The 19,879-nt window shown below is 27.8% G+C and overlaps 2 protein-coding genes and 2 pseudogenes across 2 annotated transcripts; 1 reads left to right on the forward strand and 3 right to left on the reverse strand.

The window, feature by feature from the left end:
* Nucleotides 1-1,302: 1,302 nt before the first annotated feature.
* LOC149885412 (uncharacterized) lies at nucleotides 1,303-2,162 on the reverse strand. Its single transcript, XM_090094682.1, has 2 exons — nucleotides 2,148-2,162; nucleotides 1,303-2,004 (listed from the first exon to the last, which is right to left on the reverse strand). Exons 1-2 carry the CDS (start codon nucleotides 2,160-2,162, stop codon nucleotides 1,303-1,305), a joined length of 717 nt encoding a protein of 238 aa, XP_089950808.1.
* Nucleotides 2,163-2,607: 445 nt separating this feature from the next.
* On the forward strand, nucleotides 2,608-3,897 carry LOC149885413 (uncharacterized; annotated as a pseudogene).
* Nucleotides 3,898-6,857: 2,960 nt separating this feature from the next.
* Nucleotides 6,858-7,325, reverse strand: LOC149885414 (uncharacterized). Its single transcript, XM_090094683.1, has one exon. The coding sequence runs from the start codon at nucleotides 7,323-7,325 to the stop codon at nucleotides 6,858-6,860; it is 468 nt and encodes a 155-aa protein (XP_089950809.1).
* Nucleotides 7,326-17,890: 10,565 nt separating this feature from the next.
* On the reverse strand, nucleotides 17,891-19,284 carry LOC149885415 (uncharacterized; annotated as a pseudogene).
* Nucleotides 19,285-19,879: the final 595 nt, after the last annotated feature.

Raw genomic sequence — 19,879 nt, forward strand, 5'->3', positions numbered from 1 at the left:
ATATATATATATATATATATATATATATATATATATATATATATACAGTGGATTCTATATATATATATATATATATATATATATATATATATATATATATATATATATAATAAGTGAATTCTATATATACATATATATATATATATATAGAATTCACTTATTATTTTCAATTTTTTTACTAAATGCTTCGTCAATAAAGAGTCTTGAGAAAAAATTTTTTTTCTGAACAGTCAGTTATAAGTGATTTCTAATCACATATAATAATATATAAATATACAAATAATATATAAATATAAATATATACATATATACCTTCTATTGCAGGATATGCATCGCATGATTTTTCTTGTGAATGTAGCTTAGAAATTAGTTGGTTAGCGGTTATACAGCTTGAATTTGAACTGCAAATAATATTGTGAAAAATATCATCATCAGCATCATCATCATCATCATCATCATCATCATCATCATCATCATCATCATCATCATCATCATCATCATCATCATCATCATCATCATCATCATCATCATCATCACATCATCATCATCATCATCATCATCATCATAATGTTAATTTTCTACACTTGGTTGCTCATTCAGTGCCGCAAGGATAGCATTACATACATTTAATTGATTGACATTAAGCAACAGTCTCATTTGATTGGCTTCGTCAATAGATTGTTGAACATTTTCATCAAAATTTTCTAAATTTAAGCCTATAAACTCATCAATAACAGGCAGATTGTAATCAGCTAGCGTTTTACCACTTTGATTAATTATCTTTTCAATTTGATGAAGAGTATCTTGTTCAGCTATTAGAAGTAGCAACGAGCGGTAAATGAAATCTTCCATCATAAAAGCTATGTATTCTATGTATTCCACAGATGTATGCATGTAATAGATTGTCAGGTTCACAAAAGGTCAAAATAATTGAATAGATTCTTACTATCACCTTATCACTACCCCTTTGTCTCACCTTCCATTTACAATGTTTATCATCAAATATAAAGTGATAAGGAATGTCTTCATGCGAATAGCAATGTGCTCTTTCAATTTCAGTATTTCACTTAAACCATGCTGTTAGGTGCGTATCATGTTGAGCTGCACGATCTAAAGCCATTTGTTCTGCTCCTTCTCTAAAATACACTAATTGATTTTCAGGTAGATGAACTTTAAGGCATATGATAGTGTGTGACATGTAGCTTATTGGATACTCAAAAATTCGCCACAATGCTTCAGGTGCACTAACATAACAACAATCTAAAAAAGTGTTTACTTCATCATGATTAATTTGTTCATTTATTAAAATATTGGCACAATCGTGACCCTTGTATATGTATTTGTACAAATATTTAACAGCCTTAATAGACATGCTTCAACATTAACGTGAGCTTGATATTTCTTTGATAACCATGGATTGTAAAGTACCACCCAGCAGTTATCTACATTGTTACCTTTAAAACTGATAACCAAACCATTATCACGACGTCTATAGCGTGAATAACCATTATGAACTGCTACTGTATTAGCATTAAATTCTTTAGGATAGTTTTTGCTGCACACCCCCTCTTTAATGCAGGGAGAATTTGGATTCAGTTTGCCAAAGGGACCCTGAATCATGCAAGTTTTAACAACATCATCAAGGTCTCGATTAACAATCGGATCTGAAATTTCTGCAGATATTAAATTATTGATATCATGTACTGTTTCAAGCTTATCTTTATTTGCAAAGTGAAGTAAAATATGAACATGTGGCGAACCACGCTTTTGAAACTCAATAACCTGAACATGTGTTACAACTTTCCCTATTTTACCGTGGTTATAAATGTCATTGAGAAGGTTATTTAATTTGAGATTAAATACTCGAATAAACAAGTCAGGTCTATCATTTGCTGTCTGACCTGGATATAAATTTTCAGTTATCTCGCAACCTTTTAGGTTGCAAGTGAAAGTAATAAAAAGATCTGGGTGCGGATTCACAACTTTTGCGTAACTCTTGCGTAGCTGAGCTAAAGTTACGAAAAACTTACGCAAAATATTTTTTGCGGAAATATTTGGTATTCACAACTTTCTCGCAGCATTTGCGTAAAGTTAAGGCTGCGCTTGAGTTACGCAAAACTTACGCAAAAACTTAAGACAAAACTTACGCTTATGTTTAACATAATTTTATATAAAGAAAGTAGTTCTACTGCTATTTATTTTTACATTATCATTTTTATTATATTAATTTTACTTTATTATTTTTTTTTTTTGATATTATTATTTCTCAAGAATTTTTTGAGTAGTTAGTATTATCTACTAATTACTCAAGAGTAATTAGTTTAATCGACTAATTACTCAAGAAATGAACTAATAAGGAAATAATTTTAAAGACATAAATGTACACATTACCCAATGTCTAGACGGATCAGGATCAATGTATAATATCTGATGAAGTTATCACAAAATAGCTGACACAATCAAGTTCATTAAAGTAACACAAATAACTTTTCACTATTTTGAAGTAGGTTTTTTTTGATTTTATGTATATAAAATATATGTAATATAACTATATATATATTATATATTTATATATTGAGTTCTATTATGTTATTTTAGTATAACAATATGGTAAATATGTTGCAGCTTATATTTTGACAAAACTTATTATTCTAGTGTCAGAAAGCAATAAAGATTGCAAAAAAAGAGCTGAAAATTGGACGAATGAACAGTTCACTCTTTTGATTAAGCTGTACAACGAAAAAAAGCAGTTGCTTGATGGAAAATTTTCTCCTTGTAATAAAGATATTTTTTATTAAGATTTAGTATGTAATATTAATAATAAGACTTCAAACGCCTATAATTTTAAAGTTACATAAACATTATTTCCAGCTATCTCAGAATTTACAAAAGATGATGTTTGGAGCAAAATTGCAGACCAAGTTTCCCTGATTGGTTCAGATCGCACGGTTCTCCAATGTAAAAAGAAGTTGTCTGATCAGAAATCAGAGAGCAAAGACAAAGCAGCTCGTATCATATTTAGTATGAATAAAACTGGTGGAGGTGAGAAATGCTCGGAAGAGCTCAACTTTATCGATCAGCAAATGGTGTCTAAAATGCCAAAGGTTTCATACATGGTAATACTTTAGTCGTTTATTTTACCCAGCAGCCCTTCAAAGTTTTGTTTTGCACATTAAAATAATAATTTTCTATTGTAGGGAATATCCGGCGGTGTTGACACTCTTCAATGTTCTACAACATCATACGATTCACTTACTGCAACTAAAGAAGAACTGCAGAAGAACTGCTATTTTCTGACACTTTAACTAGTTCTTCTCCATCTAGGACAAAGGAAGATCAAATATCTATTGAGACAATTTTAACAAAAGCGGTACATTACAAATGATTTTGTCCATAAACATAAAAACAAAAGATTTTTAATGTAAAAAAAACTATTTTATTTATTATCTTTTATACACTATTTTTAATCATTATTATTATTATCATCATTTCTATAATGTAATAATAGTAATAGTAGTTATTTAAAATCTAAGGTATTTTTTCTTTGGCAATCCAAAATTTCTCTTCCTTACACAAAATTAAACAACTATAAAAACTGAATTCAAAAATAAATAAAAAATGTATATAAATAATGAAAGTTTTAAATATTTTTTCTTTATTAATAATATTGAGTTTAAAAATGTGTTATAAAACGTGGATTAAGATTAAGTTTAAAAATAATTTTAGGATGTTGAATCGAAGTCAATAAAGACATCTAAAAAACGGAAACTATCGCCATCAAATATGGATAATTACATGAGCAACATGTCTAAGCTTGGTGAACAAATTGTTGCAACCGGACAGCAAATAGCGTCTGCTATTAATCCAACAAGACAAACTGATCAACTTCTTTTGTAAAGTATTGCTGTAACCAAAGGACGCATTGCTGAATCAACAGAAAATCTTGCGAACTCATTTGAAAAGATTGTAAGTCCCATGAAAGAGATTGCTTCAGCTATCTTAAATAATCAATAAATGTAATTATATTTCTTAATGTAAATTTATTGTTAAATGTAAACTTAATATTGTCGACTGATAGATGATTTTTATTGACTTTATTTCTTATTATTGATCATATCAACATAGTTTTTACATAAAACAAGATTATTTTTTTAAATACTTCATGAGACACAGTGATGTCTATTAAAAACAAATAGCTTTTTAAATTATTTCTTCTAACTATACCAAGTCGAGTTTATTTGGTTTGTCTTCGACCAACACTAGAACAGTTGCCATTATCTTCAGTGTTACCATCATTTGCATCCTCAACAACCTCTATGGTATCTGGATCTTTTAAACCGAGTGAATTACACATGTTTTCGAGTATAACACAAGTAAATATTATTGAGCAGCACTTGGATGGGGTATATTGAAGTGTTCCACCACTTTTATGTAAACACCTCCATCGGTTTTTAAGACGTCCAAAACAACGTTCTATTTCACTTCGAACACTTGAGTGGGTTTTGTTGAACAATATTTCTTTAGGGTCTAATGCAGGACTAAATGGAGTAATCATGATAATTGATAACCCATAGCCTGAATCACCAAAAAGAAACCCTGAAGCTGGATCAACCTCCAATTTCTGTTTCAAAGTTGAACTTGAATAAACAAAAGCGTCGTGACATGATCCTGGAAATTTGATAACAGCATCTCTGAACTGTCCACCCGGGTCAACAACAAATTGGCAATTTATAGCAGAATAGCCCTTTCTATAAAATAAAGTTTTTTATGAGTACAGAACTAAAACTAAACTTTTTTAAATCTTATAGAAAATAAATCTAAATTAATAAAATAAATGTTTGCATCTGGTAGCATAACTTCAAAATTAACACCTCCTTTATGATATTTGAAAGGGCCTATTTCAAAAAAAAAACATCAAAGCGTATGCTCTTTAAGAAAAAAAGTCTCTAGCTAAAAAAAAAAGAGCCTCTTGCTTGCGGCAGCTAAGCAATAGCTATAGACCCATAGCTGCATGGAGATCATCAATCATTATTTATCTATTATTCAATCTATTTGTGTCATTCCTACATATAGATTACAGTAGTTAATATTTACTAACTTTTTTTACCTGCAAATGAAAGCTGGCTCATCAGGCCCAGTGTCTCCTTTGATGGGTACCATTGTACCATCAATTAGGCCCAAAAGACCTTTAACTCCACAAGCATTAAAGTATCTTCTTTTTACCTCAGCCATTTCCTCTTGGCTACTGTACCATTTTACAAGGTAGCTATAGTGTTGAATAAAAAATTTACAAAATTGATGAATTGTTCTACTGGTGCTCGTTTGGCTTATCCCAGAAGTGTCTCCTAAATTTAAATAATAATAAATTTTTAGAAATATAGTTTTTTTCAATTCAGATTTAGAAACCTCTTTTTTATATTTACTAAAATATTTTTATACATCTATGGTTATATGCAAAACATACAACCTCACTTAGTGATAAAATTTAGTTGAGATAAAACTGCTAGGTTAATTTTAAAGATCATGTTTGGTTTTTTGAGACTTAAAAAATCCACAATGACATATATACACTTCCTTTTGGATTAATTTGCAAAAGTCGATATGCATAAAGTGAAACATTAGCTTATTTAATTTTTTTTTAGCATTGTTACTGCAGTTTTACATATCAAAGACAAATTTATACATATTAAAAGTTCTTACCAATAGTATTTTGAAAGCTTCCTTTAGCTAGAAATCTTAGAGCAACAAGAACTTTTGTTTCTGGTGAAATAGAGTTGTTTTTATCTGTTATTGGAGACAAATCAACATTTAGAGTGTTAATAATTTCTAAGATTTTATGCCGTGGTAATCGAAATTTATGACAACATTCAACATCTGAAAAATTATTAAGGACAATTCGCTGAGCTGTTCTCCAATGTTGATTTTGTTATTCCATTTCTTGAATTAATTGAATATCCATTTCAACCAAATTAAATTTGAGTTTCAATAAGAATGATGGTAACTAGGTATTCATATTACAAAGAGATATATTATATTTATTTATAATATACATAAGATTTTTCTAATACTGCGAATGTGTGAGATAAACTTGAGTGGTTCTTATCATCTTTTATATATATATATATATATATATATATATATATATATATATATATATATATATATATATATATATATATATATATATATATTATATATATATATATATATATATATTTATATATGTATATATATATATACTAATGTTATTATGCATTTTTATTCTTTTTATTTGCTTCAATAATACAACTATCATTTAATATTACTCATATAGCTTCATATAGCTTTGTAGTATGCCGATTATGAAAAAGTTCTGAAATCATTTATAATAATTAAAACGCCTTTTTTAAATATTCTTAGATGATTTAAAGTTACGCCAAACTTAAGTCAGAAAATTGGAGACGTTACTTTTCTTGCGTAAAGTTTGCTGAGCACTTTTTAAGAAAATGTTGTGAATACCGTTTTTTAGACTTTTTGCGTAAGTAATAACTTACGTAAAAACTTAAGTTTTTGTTTACGCAAGGTTTGTGAATACCATTTAGCGTAACTTTGAACTTAAGCAAAACTTACGCAAACTTTACGCAATTTTTGGACTTATGAAAGTGTTGTAAATCCGCACCCTGGTTTACCATACTTTTTAATTATAGCCATAGCATCTTTACCCTGGTTTACCATACTTTTTAATTATAGCCATAGCATCTTTAAAGTTTTCTTTTAAAGCTCTAGGACTTCCTACATAAGTTGATGGCAAAACTACAACACGCCCTGGTCTAACATTATGATCATTTCCAAGGTTGTTTACATGTTCGTGTAAGACATCATGCTGCTCGCTTCTTAGCTTTTTTTTGGTTATTTCTGATGAAAGCAAGGCGCTGGCCTTCAATTTTCACATACGCATCAACAGCATATTGCTGAATCAGTTTTTTGCCATAAAAGAGTGAAAAAAAAAATTGTGTAACTGAAAGTTTATAATTGTAATACTGAGATAATATAACATGATTTCTAACCAATGTAACACGTTCAGGGTTGTGAACCAATTGATTATGCCAACCAGCATCACCCCTCGGAAAAAATAGAGGATAAACCATAGGATCTAAATTAACAGACAAACTTGATATTGTTTTAAGAGGTTGACCTCTTGGGTAAATAACAACTGTAACTTCATTATGTGAAGGGAGATTATAGCGACGTCTATCATGCCCTTCAAGTAAAGACATTTTTACAACTGACACTAAGCGACCTTCTAGAGCTGCTTGACGAACTACTTCATCTTCCACTTCAGCCATGTTTTTAAATGCAAGAGCAAATGGGTTCTCTTCACTGACAATAGTTTACAATCGAAACATTAAATCATTTAAGCAAAGATGATTACCACGTTGTTGCATTCTAAAATTAACTGCTTCAAGTGGATCATAGATGTATAGTTGACAATATGTTGGCGGAACATCTTGATTTGGTCTTAGATTACCTATAAGATGAAAAACTTGACCACATATTCTAAAACATGGCGGCCCATTGTTCATGGGTTGAACTGCATTAGCTTCAAATAAAGCAAAAGAAAAAAAATTTTCTCCTAAATAATTTTAATCTGGAATAGTATTACTTCTTGCTATACAATGAATTCTTTCGTATCTAGCAGCATTTCTAGCATTTTGTTGATTATTAATTTTTTCTCGCCTTAGCCTATTTCTTTCATTTCTGCGAAGATTATTTTCAACTCGCCTAACCAAGCTCTCCTCATTTGGGTTTGAATTCACTTTTAATTGAAAGTAGTAAGAAAAATCTTAAAGAATCCTGAAGATTGTGATCTTTCCTGTATAAATTTTTTTTCTACTCTAAATAGCACACACAAATAATTTTTAAATATAACAGACTGTCATTTTAGATAAATTATACAATAATCTTATGACTTTAAAAAAATATTTATATCAGCTAAAAGATGTTTTAAAAAAAATTAGCTTAGCAAATAATAATTAAAAAAGTTATTAAAAACATGCAGTTCTAATAATAAACATACTGCTAACAAAGAAAAATTAAAAAAAAACGTTGTAAACCCTTTTTTGCAAACTTATAGTATTCCTTCAAAAAAAATTATTAGTACACGTTTTAAAGAAATTCACAAAACTTTACAATATATCGTTCTTCTATTCCACTTAAATACATCATCTGATAAATCTAAAATAAAAAATGTAATGAATAAGAAAGTAAATACGAAAAATATTAAATTTCAAAAATGAAAAGTAGTGTACATTATCGAGAAAAGCTGTTTTAATTTACCAGAGAAGTAGTTGCAAAATACTATTATTTCATGTTAGCTTTTACAAAATAACTTATTTTGGAACATCATGATTCCAAAATATTCATAGTAAAATCATACAGTAAACAGCAATAAAGACAAAAAATTAAATTGAGATAAAACAAATCGTATATATGGCAAAATAATTTGTATTGACTTTTAGTGAATGATTAAAAGCAGTGGTTGTTAAAAAAATTACCCATTTAACATTTTAAATAATAAACACCAACGCGAAGATAAGCCAAATGTCTATTAAACGATAACAAAAAAAAAACATCACAGCAACAACACACAACAATAGCACACACCATAAGTTAATATAATATGTATCTATAATAAAACTTAAGTAAGGTAACATTCATATATAACAAAACATAAATAACAACATTACGCAAAATGTTGTTAAAATACATTATTATGTATTTTTAGAATAATCTTTAATGATAAAGGCTTAAAAACAGCTAGACCTAGAGTAGTAACATTTTTTCACTAAACATTATCATGTAACCCTTTGTTAAAAGTACATCACTTGGCTGGCAAAGTTGACAAAGCTTGCTCTACACTTTAACCAAGTCACAGCACTTTGAAAACACAGAACAACATAATATAAACATATGTACCAACTATAAACACAATAAATGTGTTTAAATACGTATATATGGTTAAATATATGCCTTATATACATATTTAAACACATTTTTAAAACAATTATATAACACATATTAACACATACACAAACAATAAAAAAGCACTTTACATTATTGTAAAAACACATTGATAAAACAACTATAAAGCACTTATTACCACATACACATACCTATTAAAAAAGCATATGTGCAAACAATAAACGTGTGCAAACAAAAATTTTAAAAATGATGCGAGAAAATTTAAAAAAATTCAAAGTAAACAAAATATATATTTACAAAACAATACTCTTTACCTTCTTTTTTTTTCATAAGAACTGTAATCCTCATAATAAAATTTAACCTTTACATGCAATAACATGTGACATGCCAAGTCAGTGTTGGCACAAAAGTTTAATTTATTTTTCTAAATTTTCTAAAAAAGAACAAAAATAGTTAACAGCATCAATGAAATTTCAAAGTAGTAATAACCATTTTATGGAAATAGTATTAGTATAACTTTAAATAACATCCATTAAAATAAAACTGCTAATAGAAAAACTAAAACAAACAAAATATAAACGATTTAAGAAATTAAAATCCTTTCTACTTTAAATCCTTTCTACTTTATCTAATAAAAATTTAAATCCTTTCTACTTTATCTAATAAAAATGTATTTATAACTATTTTATATACTTCAATAATGATTGATCTTAACGATGATTATTTATCTTAATATGATTCTTTAAGTAATATATCTAAACTAATAATGAAATTCCAAAAGGAAAAAAGTTTTAACTCGCTTAAAAGATTTTCCTCCAATGGCCGCATGCATTTACAGAACGCGCTCTTTCAAAGCCTAGTAACTAATACATACATACATGCATGCATTCATACATACATACATACATGCATGCATGCATGCATTCATACATACATACATACATACATACATACATACATACATACATACATACATACATACATACATACATACATACATACATACATACATACATACATACATACATACATACATACATACATACATACATACATACATACATACATACATACATACATACATACATACATACATACATACATACATACATACATACATACATACATACATACATACATACATACATACATACATACATACATAGACATACATACATACATACATACATACATACATACATACATACATACATACATACATACATACATACATACATACATACATACATACATACATACATACATACATACATACATACATACATACATACATACATACATACATACATACATACATACATACATACATACATACATAGACATACATAGACATACATACATACATACATACATACATACATACATACATACATACATACATACATACATACATACATACATACATACATACATACATACATACATACATACATACATACATACATACATACATACATACATACATACATACATACATACATACATACATACATACATACATACATACATACATACATACATACATACATACATACATACATACATACATACATACATACATACATACATACATACATACATACATACATACATACATACATACATACATACATACATACATACATACATACATACATACATACATACATACATACATACATACATACATACATACATACATACATACATACATACATACATACATACATACATACATACATACATACATACATACATACATACATACATACATACATACATACATACATACATACATACATACATACATACATACATACATACATACATACATACATACATACATACATACATACATACATACATACATACAAACATACGTACGTACGTACGTACATACATACATACAAATATCTCGTAATAGTACTTCATTTTATAAAACTTTACAAAATACTTATTTTAAATAACAAAAAAAACACCGCTAAAACATTTCTTAAAACTTAATCCGTTTAATTTTATTTGAATAATTAGTTTTTTTCTCTATGTTGTGCAATGTTTCAATGGTCGAGCGATCTTTTGCACTAGTCTAGTGTACTAAAGGTCGCGCGTTCGCGCCCCGTCAAAGGAACAAGTTTATGTGGTAAAGTCGAGTTGAACTGCGTTGCTTTAATACTAATCAAGCAGTTTTGATTTCAAGTTTCTAAATTCTCTTTTCCTAAACTGGACATCATCATCGTCGCTAAACTGGTTCACATCTGACCATTGAAACAAATTTTTTTACAATCAAATTTAGCAAATTTGTTTATATAATAGAATTTTTATTTATAATAATTCATAATAATTTATTAGTGCAGTTCAATTCTTTCTGCAACATTTTAATATTAAAATACTATGAGGAAGCTAACTCAAAGTAAAACGAAATGCTGTTTAAAGCAATACAACCACCTAAAAACATTAATCAATATTTTATATATATATATATATATATATATATATATATATATATACATATATATATAAACATATATATATACATATATATATATATATACAGATACATGTATATATATATATATATATATATATATATATATATATATATATATATATATATATATATATATATATATATATATATATATATATACATATATATATATATATATATATATATATATATACATATATATATTTAATATATGAACTTCAATAAATACGAATTCTCTCAATATTACTTTTTTATTTTATCTAAGAAATTTTCGCTAGATTATTGATACTGGCATCTTCAGCTTTAATTAGAAATTATTAATTTAGTTAAATTACAAAGAAACTTTAACGGTAACGTCACTTTTTAATGGCTTCTTTAAAGTTCGCTATAATTGGGCTAATTTAATATTACGTAGGTATAAAAATTATGGCGTCCAGGGGCCAATGCTATAAACAATTCGAAGTTTTTTTCGAGAAAAAAAGTCTTTCGTAAAAACGCAATTTTTCACGTAAGTATTCTTTACGTAAAAAAGTTCGTAAACTCGAAAAATTTATCGCTGTTTGTATTTTTTTCGGCCATTGCTATAAAGCATAAAACGTGTACGTCACTAAAATTAACGTACTTTTTTCATTCATAATACGTCATTGAAAACAGCATTTTTTTTTTTAATTTTCTATTAAGTAGGCCTACTAAATAAGTTTTATTAGTTATTAAGTACGCTGTGCTGCCTATTCTATTCTTATAAATATTTTTACAATCTAGTATTTGGTGTTTAAAAAAACTGTGTAAAATTAAAATAGGAACATGATTTAATTTTTTCGGATGAAGACTTAGATTTCGAAGTTGCAGAAAATGAGCTTCGCCACCGATTGCCTCGAGAGGTTGGCGTTTAAAACATCATTTAAAATTACTTAATTTTGATGTTTTCTTTAATGATTTTTTATCGAATAAAATCAGAAATCATACTAAATAGGCGCAGAAATTATATTTTTGTTTTGTTCTTCAATTTCATTTTAGTTGAAATGGCCGCTTTTTTAACAAAGATGTTTCTGACAACTTTTTTCGAGAGCAGTATCGAGTCTCAAGAGCTTTATTAGATTTTTAGAAACTAGACTTAAAGATGGTTTGCAACATACTAAGCGAAATAAAAGCATTTCAGTACGTTTCCAGATAATTATATTTCGTCATTTTATTGGCACAAATGTCTTTTTTCATGTTCTCAAAGACTGTCATGGAATCTCTACCGACACAATTTATCGTATTATACACAATGTAGGAGAAGCTATTTTCAATGTTGGTGTATTAAGTTAATAAAACTATTGAAAGTATATATATATATATATATATATATATATATATATATATATTACATGTTAAATCGTATTTTATGTACGTAAACTAAAACAGTGAAAAGCGCAACTTTGCGTAATGGAAAAGCGCATAATTATGCAATAATTATGCAACAATTCTAAAGACCTCAAATATATGTTTTTAAATCACGTTCTTTGAGTACTTCTGCAATAAAAGTTCTTCATTTTCATTTTCTTAAATTTTATCTTTTTTTTTTTCTTTTTTTAAATTTATTCAAACTAGGTAAGTTAATATGACTAGTTTAAGAAATTCATTTAAAATTAAAGCCTTGTTTGCGACCGAACCTTCATCTGATAAAAGACGAGGTATTGTAGTGTTTTAAGTCCTCCAGCAACTGCCTTGCAAACTGCTCACTCCTCTCCAGGGAAAACCCAGAAGAACGTCGAACCTGAGTTTGCCTCCCTTTTGAAGAGCGGGCGAGAAAAAAAAGAAAAGCATTAGTTTAATACAAACACACCGCACAGTGGAAAATTGTAGAGCAACAGCATATCATAAATGTTTTTTACTAATGTCGCTACTGTCATTATATTACAATTTTATTTAATAGTTTAATGGTCAATCATTACTATAATGCAGGAATTTCACATAATTTTATGTAAAAATAAAAGATTTGAAGCCCTATTGTTTATTACTTTTGCGGATGTTCATTTCAAACCTGTTCGCTTCATCACTTTAAAAGTTAATTTTCTATAAAACTTTCTAGCAATAAGTGTAAAGTATTATACATTTTTGAAAAGCTCATGTTATGGAGATTTTAAGAAAATTATACATTTTTACTTATATGGTTCAGTTTAGGAGTAATTATTTAAACAATAAAATAAATTTAAAAAAATAATATTCTTCAAGTTCACTGAGACTTTTGGTAGTTACCCACGCTTCCCCACGCTTTACATTTAATGTAGTATTGTAGCCTAGGTGTTTATTAAAAACATGTATAAGAATGAGTTGCAGAAACGTGCGGTTTCCGAAATCATCGAGAAAAGAGTGATAAAAGTAATAAAACAGAAAACCGCTTTTTTTTGTGGTTTCAAATTTTGTTCATTTATAACAATAGCTTGGTATATGTTTTTTAATTCTTTTATTTTTGCACTCCTTTTGTGGTGAATGTACACTGCCAATATATAAAGAGTTGAAACATTTGTATCAGTATAACAAATTCACAGTGGAAATTAAATCGACTCGTTTGAGTATTGAATATTACTTAAGTTACTTTTGTGACTTGTTAAAATGACAACTTTTAAGTGTTTGAAATGTAAATTATTGCTTTCCTATATTGATGGAGGAATGACAGTTGAGGCACTGTCAACAATTTTAAAAGAAAATTATCAACTTTCTGAGGACAACTTGTGTTTCATCATTGGTGATATTTAAAGTCACATTATTCCGTCTTTTAATAAACGATGGATTCTGGCGTCACGGAAAAAGGAAGCTTTTTTATCTAAGAACAGTGATTGGTTGGATATTGTGTATCTTTACCTAACTCAGAAGAGGCAATTACCGACTCCACGCCATCTACTTCTTTTGAAAAACGCGGAAGGCCGTGCGTGTCTTATGGAGATTCGTCAGAATCCAGCAAAAAAAGAAAAAATTCCATGTTACTTAAGGAATATGGATTCGAGCATATCTTTAATACATATCTTCAGGCGTTGCATTCAATAGGAGAAGAAGCAGAAGCAAAACTTGTGGAATCATTAAGGATTAAAAAAAAATTAATATCGAGTTTTATGGAAAACGCAAGCCAGAAGAATATGCTAACTGATGAAGAAGCACTCAGCGTGTTTATTGATTTAGATTTAACAAAAGCACAATATTTGTACATGAGGAAGGTGACAAATGAACGAAACTGTTCCATATTTCCACCATATTGTAAAATTCAAGAAATTAAACAGACCTGCTATCCACCATCTTCTGCAATAGAAATTACGAACACACATCCGAAAATTCTGGAACTGCAAGATTTATTGGATCACACTGTAGCTAGAATTTTGACCATATATTCCGTGTACAGTATTGAATTCAAGCATTTACTTTCATATAGTAAATGGGGCTGTGATGGTTCCTCTGGCCAAAGCCAATACAAGTAGAAACTTCCAGAGGAATCTGAACTTATTTCTCATGCAAATTTGTTTACTAGTTCTTTGGTGCCTATCAAAATAATTGATAAAGTAACTGGCGCAGTTGTTTGGCAAAATCCGGCACCTTCATATGTTCGTTTTTGTCGACCTATATGCATAGAATTCTGCAAAGAGACTTCCAAGAAAACTAAAGCCATTGTAGATGAAGTAAAGAGCCAAATAAATTCTTTGCGTGAAATGTGCAAGAACTTGATGAAGATACTCTGCAGCTTTTGAAAGTCAACGAACTGGTTTCAGGAACTGAAAGTCCCTATGTAGTTATGATATAGTACCTTTAAGGTGGTACCAGGGTAAAAAACGGCTATTTTTGATAAAATTTTGAAAAATGCCAAAATTAATGTTTTGAATTCTTAAATCTACCTATTTCAATATGCGTTTTGCAAAAAGTCAAAAATCTTCTTAATTTTAATCAAATTTGGCCTTTTTTTAAAGAGCAGTTTGGTTCTTGCTTCATAACAACGACCTTAGAAACGCTTTTTTTCTCGCTAAATCTCAATTTTTCAGAAAAAATAACTTTTCATAGAAAATAGATAATAGGCTGAAATTTTTCAGGTTTAAAGATGAACATATTAAAAATGTTGTCTGTGAAGCAAATTTTTGTTATTTTTTATTTAAAACTCATTTTTATCATGCTTTGGTCCCAAACTACCCTTAATTTTATATCTTAAAGTTCGAATGTCAACCTGGTAAAATTAAAAATGTTTTAAAAAATTCTGTTTCATAGAAAACATTCTTAATACATTAAAGAATTCATGTTCAAATTTTCAAGCAGTTTTGACTCTTTTTGAGTTAGTTATATTAGATGAAAGAATAAGCAGTTTTGGGGATAATATAACACTAATTATGCGCATAATTAATGACGTCATCACTAAATTTTTTTTTTGGGCTACTGTTTTATATATTTTTTTTGTTCATTAATAGAAAAGAGCTAAAGTCTATTAATAGTTTTCAATTTCTTGTTAAAAAGTTACCTTTACCCTGGTACCACCTTAATATACCTATACATTATTTCATAAAAGCAACTATTTAAAAATTGTTGTTAAGAAACTGTTTTAAATATTTCTATAATTAGTAGGTAAGCACTTTATGTATTTTTTGTCGTTTTTAATAATTTTAAGGTATTTTCATACATTTGTAAAGCATTATGTTAAAGTGTAAATTAACAAACTGCCAATTTTGAAGTTTTTGATTTTTATTTATTTATTTTTAATATTGTATTACAAAAATTTCTTATAAAATGTATTTCTCAAGAAGCGTCATATACTACTTTACATTTGTGCAAAATTTCAAATCTCTATTTTTAGTAACAAAAAAGTTATCGATTTTTGGTCCGAAACACACCTTTATTTTCCACTGTGCACCGGTCTAGGCCAGCCTCATTTGACCTTAGCCATTAGGTCTGATAAAAGACGATCTAATGTGGTAAGATTGTATATTAAAAAGATAATGAACCTAACTCATTATCTGGAACAATAATACGAGATGCTTGAGGTCTTGGCATTTTACAGTTTTTTGAATAAAAGACACTTAATTCCATTTTACAAATATTTTCAATTTAAAACTTTTCTTTGAAATAAAATTTAAAATTTTGTGAAATTCTTGATTATGCAAGCTCTTTTGTTTAAAGATAATCCGAAAACAAAAGAACTTTTTAATTACTTTTTATTACGTAATGAAAAAGTTGCGCTTTTTACTGTTTTAGTTTACGTACATAAAATACGATTCAACCTATATTACATATATATAAAGTTGATATATACTATACATTACATCATTTTATCATTGTTAATTTTATATATTTTAATATATCTCTGCTGTTGCTACTGTTTTTGAATATGATTAAATTGCCATTATTATAACCCTTGTTATATATCATCAGCACTATTAGTAGTTTACTTCACATTAGTTTATAACTATTTGTGTGTAAACTTGAATGTAAAATCTTTACTTAGAAATATATGATTGATTACATACTTATATTATGTTAATATATGCTATATATTACATACTTATAGTATAATAACACTTGTATATATATATATATATATATATATATATATATATATATATATATATATATATATATACATGTAACTATACATATTTTTATATAAATAGTTTGCTAATTAAAACATACTAAGTTTCCAAGAAGAACCTCTTTGTTTTCTCTGATCTTTATTGCTAGTATCATTTTAAGTTCTTTAGACAGCATTTTATTTTGTTGTGTATTTGTGTATTATTTTGTTGTGTATTTGTGTATTATATGGCATATTTGTCGACACAACAAGGAACTGACTAATTGATTAAACGCATAATTTAAGTAATTAGTTTTTTATGGAGTTACTAAAATCCTTTTCAGTTTTATCTATAAAATATCTACATAAAAACACAAAAAAAGAATGTTCAATGATTTTGAAGTGCTAACGTTATTCCAACAATGACCGCTAAAAATCACGAAGAAAATATCTAAAATTGAGATCAAAAATCTATCTGAAGTTTTTTTTCGAAAAAACGCATTTTTTATCTGAAAAGGCGATTCCCTTGTTCGATTATAGCATTGGATTTAATAGCGAAGTTTTTATCTTAAAAACGGAATTTTTTGAATGTTTATTGCAATGGACCTTTTTTTTCTACGCTTTTTACGGTAAAAACTTCGTGTTATACGGTAAAAACTTCGTGTTATACGGAAAAAACTTCGTGTTTTACGGAAAAAACTTCGTGTTTTGTGTTTATAGCATTGGCCCCAGAATTGCGTTTTTACCTATTGACCGTCATCAAAATTCATAGCTTCATTTTTAGGTCCGCATTTGTTGAACTGAATTTCGATTGCCTTTCGAACTTTTCTTTCAAATTTTTTGGGTTCTACTTTTAACGTCTTTACTTGATCCCATTTTATATTACATGAACATTTAATTTTATAATGCCAATTTGCAGATTAATCAAATTTTTCATTTTGTGACTCATGAGAAAGATAAGTGATATTATATTTTCGGAATGCTTTCTCGCCAAACCATTTTTGAATTACAAAATTATGTCTTGATAACAATAATAAAATTTGTTTAAAATTGCTATTTTCTTCATTTTCATCCCCCCTAAAAGCTAAGCCCTGTCTGGCAAGAGTACGAGTTACATCAAACAATATAGTTATTACTTCTTTGTGAAATTTTTGGTGGTGTGTATCTTAAATTTCTTTTTCTCTGTTATGCCTATTTATAATGCAATCAATATGGTTAGAACTATTTAAAAAATTGCTGAAATCAAGTAAAGCTAATTTATGCGTATTTGACGAAAAGTGCTGAAACTTACCAGGTTTCTTTGAACCTCTACCTTTCATTTTATGCCAAGCACAGACACCTGTTTCTGTCCAAGCAGGCTCAAGATAAGTTTTGTTTGGACCATTTGGAAACAAAGAGCAAATAAAACAAAAAGCAGCATCTTTGATTAAACTATATTCTATGTGTGGATATTCTTTATACCACAAAGAACTAAATTGGCGTTGCTTTCCATGCGGAATATCTGCGTTATTCGGAAATTTAGCTAATTTAGGTTGATTTGGACCTAAACCTAATAGATACTTTCTTTGAGATGAAGATTTTAAAATAGCTCGCTTACTAGGATCATGCTCAATAAAAAAATCTGCATTCCCTTTAATTACCTCATAAGAAGGTGAAACTAAAGCACTCAAAACTTGTTTGCTTATAGATATATATTTTTCAGACTCTTCTTTTATTGAGGATACTATATGAGAAGTAGACACTAAAAATAAAATTGGATTTGGATAACATTCTGTTTTAAGTTTTGTCAAAAGTAAGCTACATTCCTGGAAATTATTTTTAAGTGATTCAAGCATTCCAGCGCAAGCAACCCAATCATAAGCACAATTGTCACCTGCAACCACAAAAAAAATAACTATTGAAATATAAAAAATACCAACTATATTTCATTAAATATTAAATAAGTTACCCAATTACAATACAACAATATATATGATAATTACTAGAATAAAATATATTATATTAATTTTTTTTTTCACATTTTACATGCTGCATTTTGCGATTTGTTGGCATTTTTCATTATTTTATGGAATACTGTATTAAAGCCAAATACTTAAGTTCTTAATTAATAACAAATAGTATTAAGTTCTTAATTAATAAAATTAATAACATGTATGTTATGTTATTAATGATAATCTGAGTTATCATTAATAACATAACATAAATACATAAAATAAATCTTTCCTGAGTAATCACTAATAATCTCAGAATATGTAGCTTCTTTAATAACATTATCAACAGTTTGAATACTTTCAGTAGAGCTTAGGCCTGTCATGGTTGGCTCAACAGAGCTCTAAATATGTTTCAAAATATTTTTTTAGTAACATCAAAATAAAATTTTATTAATATATTATAAAATGTTTGTACATTGTACACATAACTCTATCTTACATTTAAATTCACCAAATGGTCTATTGTAGCTGAAAAGGTTCATTTTATTGCTGCTGATAGTAAATTTATATCAGTACCTGAAGCAACAGTGTTATTCCTTATTTTCTAAATAAAAGAAACATAAAAATAACAACCTATAAATTTTTTTATTTATAATTTATAATATATTCAAACAAACTCACATAGTCTATGCCATACTCTGATTTTGATGATTCCGGTGCATTTTGTAAAGGAGTTAAAGATTAGTTTTCCAGGTTTGATGAGCTCTCAAATGAAGATAAATTAGCTTTACTTGTCTATTATTAATTTAAAAAAACAAAAAGTATAATGTTTTTAATATTAATTACTCTGTCATATATTTTTTGATTATATTTCGATCTATTATTAATTACTTGTGGTATGGTTTTTTCTGTTATAAGATTCTTATTTGAAGCAGCAATAAAAGGATTATCTGGGACACCAAAGTGTTTAGTTTTCAC

This window comes from Hydra viridissima, unplaced genomic scaffold (genome assembly GCF_058129835.1).
Source record: "Hydra viridissima isolate aposymbiotic clone 2 unplaced genomic scaffold, HvirCarnegie_v1 scaffold_8, whole genome shotgun sequence".
Lineage (NCBI taxonomy): Eukaryota > Metazoa > Cnidaria > Hydrozoa > Anthoathecata > Hydridae > Hydra > Hydra viridissima.